At 39.0% G+C, this 9,743-nt stretch overlaps 1 protein-coding gene across 1 annotated transcript; it reads left to right on the top strand.

Moving 5' to 3' along the window:
- The first annotated feature begins 48 nt into the window (after positions 1-48).
- On the top strand, positions 49-9,508 carry ddx61 (DEAD (Asp-Glu-Ala-Asp) box helicase 61). Its single transcript, XM_051405270.1, has 13 exons — positions 49-200; positions 1,186-2,070; positions 2,383-2,446; positions 2,613-2,717; positions 3,282-3,411; positions 4,191-4,337; positions 4,603-4,697; positions 4,788-4,910; positions 4,997-5,125; positions 5,665-5,845; positions 5,943-6,044; positions 6,189-6,407; positions 6,897-9,508. Exons 2-12 carry the CDS (start codon positions 1,892-1,894, stop codon positions 6,389-6,391), a joined length of 1,458 nt encoding a protein of 485 aa, XP_051261230.1. The 5' UTR covers positions 49-200; positions 1,186-1,891; the 3' UTR covers positions 6,392-6,407; positions 6,897-9,508.
- The last annotated feature ends 235 nt before the right edge of the window (positions 9,509-9,743 follow it).

Raw genomic sequence — 9,743 nt, 5'->3', positions numbered from 1 at the left:
GTGGGAGGTCCTTCGGAGCAAACAACCAGCCCAAAAACGAACGCGCGGCCATGTTGAATTGCCGAGATTGTGAAAGAAGAGACAAAAGAGTGACAACTCGGTGGATTTCTAGAAACAGCGAGTATTTACTCAACTTAATTAAACTGTCGATAAGCAACGACACAACAGGGACGACTTTGGGTGGATGTAGCAAAGTGAAGGTAGCTAGCATCTTTTCTCCAGCTGGGTAACAAACAAAAAAAAAGAAGAAGAAAAAAAAAGAAGTAATTTCTCAAGCGTATTGATTAACAGCAGCGTTGGTGTTAACGCACAGTGGCGAAGCTAACACTAGCATGCTAACGTAGTCGTTTGGTCAGGTTGAATTAAAAAAGTGTTGAAGTAGCAGGTGCGAATTGAGTTAGATCCAGACAGATTATGTGTTTTGCGCGTCGTTTATCGATACGGGTTTAAAACCGGGGTTGCTCTCGCAAGCAGAAACAAGACCTAACGTGGACGCTAGCGTGCTAGCTGGATGGCAGCCACGTTGCTATGCATGAAAAGTTTTAACGCAGCTTTCAGGCGGTGCTAATTAACTTCTTCAAGCTAACTTTGCTAAATTATCGATCGGTGACGACGGAGTGTTCGCGAAAGAAGAGACAGGACAAATAACCGGATGGTTGGGTTTTACGCTTGTCTTATGTTTACAAGGTTAAAACGCCCGGTTGCTAACTTTGAACGTAACTTGGTTTGTCCGTTGAATTTTTAGCTTACCACTGTTTATTGCGTTAGCATTAGGTTAGCTCTCACCGCTGGCATCACAACAAAGGCGCACTAGCAAATGTATTATTTGTCATTTCATTTCAATATGAAGCTGATGTCTCCGCAATTTTCGACATTTTAATTTTGCTAACCTTAGTTACGTGGTTGGAGGTTTTTTTTTATCGGTTCAGTTAACTTTTTAAAATTAAGTTGTTTTTTTAAATGTTAGTTGTTGCTGATATTTAATGGTTTTGCTGAATGAGTCAAGGTGGTAAAAGAGAGCCATTGCTAATGCACACATCTAAAATGTATGTTATTGGTCTCCAGTGATGTGTTTTTTTTTGTTTTTTTTTTTTGAGTAATGTTAGTTTGGTCACTGTTAAGTCCTGTTTTTTTGACTCGTCATTGCTCTAAAATATCAACCCACTACTGTTTATTGTCTGGCAGGTAACCTGGATTTTTTGTTGATCTGCAATTCTGAAAGCACTTTGCAGACTGCCATCTCAACTTTTGCTGCAGAAGTAATGGAAACTGGAACAAGATAGATAACAGCAGACATTTAAAGTGGACTGTCTATGTTTAAAAAAAAAAAAAAAAAGATTGCAGGAGTTACTTTCTTGAGCCAGTATTAAGCCTCAGCAAAGACGTTTGAAGACTTGATGTCAAAGAAACAAATCATAAGAATAGTCTGAGACGTGACCAAGTACATCATATTTTGCTACGCACCATTTTGAATGTAAAAAACATAGCACTTGGACTTAAAAATCCAAGCTACTCTAAGAACACAAAGAAAATTCTGGGTCATCGTTACAGCAAGGATGACAGTACTCTGAAAAACATTTCTGACAGAAAAATAGGTTTTGGTCACATTTGATTTATTTATTCATATGAATGTTAATTTCTCCCTTTTTGGAGAGTTGTCTTGTAAATAGACAGAATTCATACGCAGACCTCTTCTTTTCAAGAGGTCTGAACGTCAGATTGTATACACAATACATTCTTTAAAAAGCAACGATACGAGAAAAAGTTTTATTTTTTCAGCTTTTACTATTTTGTTACACACAAGTGCATTAAGTGAAACAGAGCAGTGAAAAGGACGCAAATATAACTATAACATACACTGAGGAAAATTGCCAGCTAAGGTGGTGAACCCATGGCTACAGCAAGAACAGCAAACCCAGCACCAATGATTGGATTGAACAAACCAAATGGGCAGTTCAGAGGACAGAATAAGCCAGCCGGACAACAGTCAGGACTCTTTGCAACTGCTCAACATCCCAGTGCCCCCCAGAAAATGACCATGAGCATTCCTCAAAGCAGTGGTGGCATCAAGTAAGTCACTGGTTCCATGTGTTCGCTAACTTCTGAGTAGAAAGAAATGTTTGTTTTTGTATCTGTTAATTACTTCAGTACGATACTGCTTACACTGGATACAAGAATCTGCAGGCTGTGATCCCTTCCCAGAGAACAAAGCTTCTAAAAAGTATTTCTCTCGCCTCCCCCCACTTTGATATAAATGAAAACATTTTTTGTGGTTGAAAAAAAACAACAACTTGGGTTTGGGTTTCAATATATTTCATTACCCTCCTTTTTGTATGCAATATTGCTATTTATTTAACAGTACAAATTCTTACAATTTATAAGGTTTGGCGATGACTGGAAGAAGTGCCTGGAGCTTCCTCCAAAAGATACCCGGATGAAAACGTCGGTAAGGCAACTTTTCATTATAGCAAACATAATTATTAAGATGTTGGTAATTCTGAGAGACTTCCCACATTTTCTGTTGAATTTGAAATGTGAGTGTTGGCTTATGCTGTCACGTCAACCTCTGGATTATATTAAACCGTAATCTCACATGTTTCTGCTCTGCTCAGGATGTGACATCAACTAAGGGAAATGAATTTGAAGACTACTGCCTAAAGAGGGAACTTCTAATGGGAATCTTTGAAATGGGATGGGAGAAACCCTCTCCTATCCAGGTGAGTCAAGCCATTAGAACAGAAGGACCTCTTGTTTAAGTAAAGTGAGCAGGACTTTAAAAAAAAATGCTTTTCTTATGAATCAAAATTAACTGCAATCACCAATACCCAGAACAGTGCTTTGCTACTTCAGTCCATGTTTCCACATTTCACTCGCCAAAATTATCCAGTTATTCCCATCTGCATTACATATCATCCTCCTCTCTGAAGACTCTTGACTGTACTACCCCTTAATTTCTTACTCTTGCATGTGCATGCCAATGGAGCACAATTTGGGGCTAGTTTTGCAGCACCCCCTAGCCAGCCACAGGATCCCATCACTCCCACTTCAACAGCCCACTCCTGCCCCTGCTCTTGGTCTGCAGGGTTTCGGTCCACTAACAAAACACACATTTCATCTCCCTTTTCGCTAAAAAAAATGCACAATTTTAGTCTGGTTTTATTGCAGTTATATCCGCTTCCCTGTTGTAAGTACTGTTGTGTTGCAGCCCTAATGGGTCAGGAGTAGGGAAGTCTTTCCAGTATGTTAACTTCATGATTGTTTACCTTATTTCCTGCCAAAAGGAGGAAAGCATCCCCATCGCTTTGTCAGGCCGAGATATTCTGGCTCGTGCCAAGAATGGCACAGGAAAAAGTGGAGCCTACCTCATACCTCTCCTGGAAAGAATAGACCTGAAGAAGGATCACATCCAGGGTGAGTTTCTGCTGTCTTCTGTCCGATGGTGTAAATTTTTGGTGCATTGAAATATATTCTAGGGATTCACCAGTTGACTGACATTGGCGTATTGGCAAATAAGATGTTGTTCACCGATGTTTATCTGTTGTGTTGTCAGTTTTGCACTGGCTAAATGTTGTGTTGGCATCTCACATCTTGGATAAGAAGAGAACTAGACTGAACTGTAAATAGGCAGAAATGCTTATCGCTGTAGTTTTCTTTGTTTCCTTAGCACAAAAGGACAGATTAATAAGAACATGAAACACTTGCATCGGCTATCGTTGGGTTTGTTATTTTTAACATTGTGATTGGCCCAGAAATTCCCTATTGGTGTATCCCTAAGATATACCTGTGTCGATGCCTTGATTTTGAAGTTTATATTATTCTTAAAGTTGTACAGTAAATTATTTAAAACCTTGTTTTAAACTGAAGCAGAATGTGAAAGAAAGCCGTAATGTAATAATTTCAACTAGTTGTCAAAGTGTAATCCCAATAAAACTCAACAGAATCTCATCTTGCTTAACAAGACTATAGCACCTTTGACACGCATTTATTTGTGTCCACAATCTGTGGAGCATAAGGAGTCCATGACCACTGCCCTGTTCTACCCCATACCCATTTCTATCTACTGTTGAACAGGGTTTTTGGTCTTTATATAAAGTTAAATTTTTTTGTGAGCATCACTTTATTGGATTTTTTCCATGCATCTCACCAACCCTTGCATTTCATCAGCCCTTCCCATTTCTGTCTCAATCCAGCCATAGTAATGGTGCCAACTAGAGAGTTGGCCCTACAGGTGAGCCAGATCAGCATTCAGATCAGCAAGCACCTTGGAGGGGTCAAGGTCATGGCTACCACAGGTGGCACCAACTTGAGGGATGACATCATGCGTCTTGATGAGATAGGTACTACTTGTGCTGTTAATATTTATAATGAAAAGGGATGTTTCCATAGAGAAGATTGTCAATGTTTTTTCCTAGAAGCTACTGTCTAGTGTAGTGTCATGATGTGTTTCTTTTATCTTGTCCCTCTGACATTTTGAAGGATTTGTTGCTGAATGACAGACCCTTCTGTTGACCTTAGTTTAACATTGTACTTTGTGCAGCTTCTCTGGAAAGTTATGTGGAACTTGTTGTGATGTGCTGTTTGTACCTCCTCCTCTCCTAATAGTGCATGTAGTCATTGCTACGCCAGGCAGGATACTAGACCTGATGAAGAAGGGTGTGGCAAAAGTGGATAAAGCCCAAATGATGGTGATGGATGAGGTGGGTTTGGCTCTTAATTTCTGATTTCCCATATCAGTAATGTTGACTGTGTTTCTAAACAGTATTTCTTTGAATATGTATTTTATTCAGGCAGATAAACTGCTGTCCCAGGACTTTGTGGTCCTGATTGAAGATATTATCAGCTTCTTGCCAAAGGAACGTCAGATCCTGCTTTACTCTGCCACTTTCCCCATCAGTGTGCAAAAATTCATGGTGAGAACTCAAACAACAATTCGATTCCCTTAAAAATTTTATAATCTTATTTGCGCTTCATAATACACTGTGAATGTCTTGTCCAGAACAAGCACCTGAAGAAGCCTTACGAGATCAACCTGATGGAGGAACTGACCTTGAAGGGCATCACTCAGTACTATGCCTATGTGACTGAAAGACAGAAGGTCCACTGTCTCAACACACTCTTTTCTAGGGTGAGTGTTGAGCACCTATCAGTTGCATACTAAAAGCCTAAAAAAAATTTACATTTTAGAGAGTAACTTGATACCACTGAAAGTTTCACGGCTGATTATTTGCCTTTACTGTTAATCAATTGATTTTACACAAAATGTACAATATAATCATGAGTTCAATATACAATTGCATATATTGTGATTGAGGATTTTATCCATATTGCTAGCTCCTACTTTCAAAATATTGTGGAAATATTATTAGTTACAAGATATGTGATTGGTCCTCTGAAGTGTGCAGTTCTGTTCAATTTCAGATATTGGCTCTCATAGGACAATAATTACATGTGATATAAATGATTCATAATTAAATTAAAGGACAGCAGGATAAGAACCACATTTATACAGGCAGAGAACCTGTATGCAACTCTTAAGCTGCTGTTTGGCCACCTGAGCATAGACTGTAGCTCAGGTAGACCAGTAGGATACGAGAGAGAGAGAGCTTTTAAGAATTTAGGTTATTCCTTCAGTGATCAATAATCAAAACTATGTTTTTATTACAGCTTCAGATCAACCAGTCAATCATCTTCTGTAACTCAACCCAGCGGGTTGAGCTTCTGGCCAAGAAAATCACACAACTCGGCTATTCGTGCTTCTACATTCATGCAAAGATGATGCAGGAATACCGGAACCGTGTGTTCCATGACTTCAGGAATGGACTGTGCAGAAACCTGGTTTGCACAGGTAGGTGAAAAAACTTCTGCATTTTAACATATATATAAAGTGTAAATTTAAATGATCAGTGGTCAGCAGGTTAATTAATGTACATACTTCTTTGTAGACCTATTCACTCGGGGGATTGACATCCAGGCAGTAAATGTGGTCATCAACTTTGACTTCCCCAAAAATGCAGAGACCTACCTGCACCGCATTGGCAGATCAGGTGAGGATTAACCTATTTATAAATGGTCACTCTCAAAACAATAAGTATTGTTTAAAGCTACCTCTTTCAAAGTCTGGTCCACCCAGTTTAATGACACTACTACTAACATTACATAATGGCTACACTATGTTTCTTCTTTCTCAGGGCGTTTTGGTCACCTGGGTCTGGCCATCAATCTGATAACTTCAGATGACCGGTACAACCTGAAAAACATTGAGGATCAACTAGTTACTGAAATTAAGCCCATCCCCGGCAGCATCGATAAGAGCCTGTATGTGGCAGAGTTTCACTCCGTTGACCCAGATGATGATGACATTGAGGGCGGAGCCATGAACAAGGAACTGTGAGCAGCCTGAATGAATGGTCAGTTCTTCAAACATCTCAAAAACCAGTCATGACTGAAAATAGACCTTTAGGAATATTAAACATTTACTAATAAGGAATAGGTTAAAGTACATTATTTGTTAAATAGGTGAATAATTGGAATGATAAAATCACAGAATATTAATTTCCACATTTAGATTTTGTGTCTATAAATGAGAGAAATAAATTAATACCTGGTGTAATCAGAACACTGCAAATGTGCACTGTAGCTTGAAGAGCAGCAAAAACTAACAAGCTTGCTAATGGGTAATATCCTCTTTCATCAAGAAGATTAACTGAAGTTTTACAGGCTTTAAAGGTGAAGGGTTTAAGGTTGTCGTCCTCAGGCTGCACATCCACAGTCAACATGGATTTGGAGGGAGCTGATCAGAGCACACAGCCAGCTGTCTGCAGGTTTGCTAAAGCTGTGACTCATTCACATGGTGGTTATCAGAAATCCTAACTTGGCTTTTGTGGTTTCTTTTTCAGGAGAAACATGGCGCTGGCTTCAAACACACAAGATTCCAAGTGAAGATTTCTGTTCCCTGCTTTGCCACCAAAATGTTCTATTTTAGATTTCTTTTCTTTTACAGATTTAGTTTACAGCAATCTCCAGTTCTGTCTGTCCATATGCTAGTAAACTGTTTTCTTCTCCACTGAAGACTGCCACTTTAACTTTCTGTCTTACTGCCAGACATGGTTACTGTACATGTGATTTGGGCTATTACTTAAGTCTGCCATTGAACTCAGTCCCTCTTGACAATACATGGAAATTGTTATTAACTTTTTTTATACTTTTCTCTAAGAATGAAAATGTGAAACCAAAGGTAGACTTGGAGGAAAGAGCCCAGCTCACATTCTTGCTGTGCAGATAAATTACACGTGGCCATGTTCACATCCTGCTGACCTGCCTTTTGAGCAGATGCTTTAAAGGAACCCACGCTTAAAAACAGAAATAAGATACACTTATTTATTTGGTCCCTTTATTGCTGGTGCTAATTTATTAGATACCGTTTTTAGTAGTGGACCGTAACAGCCTGAATTCTTGAATTGGTATGGATTCAACAAGGTGCTGGAAACATTCCTGAGAGAGACTAGTTCAAGTTGATATGATGGCTTCATGCAGTTACTGCCAATATGTCAGCTGCCCATTCATGCTGACAATTTTGGGTTGAACCTTATCTAAATGGTGCTCTGTTGGATTGAGATCTGGTGACTGTGGAGCCATCAGAAGATGGGTAGATTGCGGCTGTAAAGGGATGCACATGGTCGGCAAGAATAATCAAGAAGGCTCTGGGATTTAAATGATCTGCACTCAGTATTAAATGGCCTAAAGTGTGCCAAAACAATGTTAACATCATTACGCTGCTGTTGCCACCACCAACAGCCTGAAATGTTGAATGATTCACGTTGTTTACGTCAAATTCTGATCCTGCCATCTGCATGTTGCTGCAGAAATCGAGATTTGCAATACTATGACATTTTTCCAATCGGCTTTGCAGTTTTGGTGAGCCTAGTTCCTCTAGCTTCAGTTTTCTGCTGTAATATGGTAATTTGTTACTGTTGCCTTCCTGTCAACTTGAACCAGTCTGGCCATTCCCCTCTGGCCTCTCTCATTGACATGGCACTTTTTGCATATTTTATTTTAAATTTTTCTTACATCACTGTTTGTGAAAACTATGGACTTGTGTGTGTGAAAATCCCATGAGATTAGCACGAACAATCATTCCACAGACAATTAACATTTCTTCCCCATTCTGATGTTTGGTCTGAACAGCTAAACTATTTGACCATGTCTGCATGCTTTTATGCATTAAGCGGCTGAGTAGATATTTGCAATAACAAGCAGGTGTACTTAATAATGTGGCCACTGAGTGTAGTCATTTTTGTAGCTTTGGCTATCAATCCTGTTTGCTCACCAACTTTATTGCTCAGATCTGGGGATGCAGTTGTAAAACAAAGTGGATTGTACACATATCCAGAGTTTAACCAGATTAACATCCTTCAAAAAGGAACCAAAGTTGTAATAGTAGACAAAGAATTGCATAAGCATGAGGGCTACTGTGGGGCACCTGAAACAGTGTTGCTGATATTGAACTTGCTTTTTATTTTATTTTTAAGTGTTTACTGCAGAAATAGGATATTTAAAGATGTCTGTAATGTCAGTGACACTGTAGTGCATTTTGTCAAAGCACAGATCCAGTATTGATGACAAGTCAGTATTTAATTGTGAAATTTCTTTGATCCCTTTAAAGCTGTGGCACCAGGCAGCATTTTCTCAGGGCTTAAAGTTATCAATAATTTACGTAACAGGATGAGAAGGGCCTTAGTTAACATTATGTTGAAACTGGCCAACTTGTCAGTCATCTTAATGTAGTTTGTGTCCCTTCTTTCCTCCAAAGTGCCTTTAGTCTAATGTCAAACCTCTACTTTGCCCAGACTCATGTCCCAACTTTGTATTGTGGGTAAAATGGCACCCATACATTTCTTTCCTAGTTAATCTGTTTTGAAAGCACAATTTCAGTCTGAAAGGATTTGCAGTTTTTCCTTTTGCATTTGGCTTATAACAAATTTGAAACATGACCAGCTAAAACTGCTCTTGTTGTCTGAATGTATTACAGCCTTTGACATCTTGATCTCAGCCCAACATCACAAAAGATGTACATCTCGAATTTAAAACTTTGTAACTGTGAAATGTCCTGCCACCATTACCCTACTGCCATGCACCAGCATTGAAGGGACCATTGTGTGTATGTGCCCTCTTCTAAAGCATTCAGATGCTTAGTAGTAATTAGCCCTAACTTTCCTTTATGTCTGACTCTGGAGTTTCATTTTTGATAGATTTTGGTTCCTCATTTAGCGTCAGTGCAGGCAACATTTGAATTGAATTAATACATGTCATGTGACTGGGGGGAAATCACATTTTCTGTGTGGGTTTGTAATACATCACTGCATTCTGGAGAAAGAAATACTTTAATGACTTGATGACCACATTCTTTGTTAAGTAAAAAGACAGGCAAGAAATACATTTCTGTAAAGTGTGTTAATGCCAGCGCCTCAAAGGAATAAAAGTCCAAATGACAAACTCTTGTTGTTTTAAACTGTGTATTCTTAGTGTTTTTTGTTAATGGTGATTGAGTTTGAATTACAAAGCACTGAGGCAGCCAGGAACCTGCTTCACACAACAGGTTACTAGTGTAAAATAATAACATCAAAACAACAGGACCCCAGTTTGAAACAAATCGTGCAGTTCTTATCTGCCTGAAATGTTGTGAATTATACCCTTCACTAGTGTATCCGGCCATTATCACATTTAAAAAGGTCCACAAAAATAAA

Source organism: Dicentrarchus labrax, unplaced genomic scaffold, assembly GCF_905237075.1.
Source record: "Dicentrarchus labrax unplaced genomic scaffold, dlabrax2021, whole genome shotgun sequence".
Lineage (NCBI taxonomy): Eukaryota > Metazoa > Chordata > Actinopteri > Moronidae > Dicentrarchus > Dicentrarchus labrax.
This window is presented reverse-complemented; position numbering and strand designations above follow the sequence as displayed.

Bases quoted from the DNA above. Each gene is read 5' to 3' on its own strand.
- ddx61 (XM_051405270.1), top strand. From the start codon at position 1,892: ATGGCTACAGCAAGAACAGCAAACCCAGCACCAATGATTGGATTGAAC. The intron at 2,718-3,281 runs GTGAGTCAAGCC...TCCTGCCAAAAG, and splicing joins AGAAACCCTCTCCTATCCAG to GAGGAAAGCATCCCCATCGC. The intron at 4,698-4,787 runs GTGGGTTTGGCT...TATTTTATTCAG, and splicing joins AAATGATGGTGATGGATGAG to GCAGATAAACTGCTGTCCCA.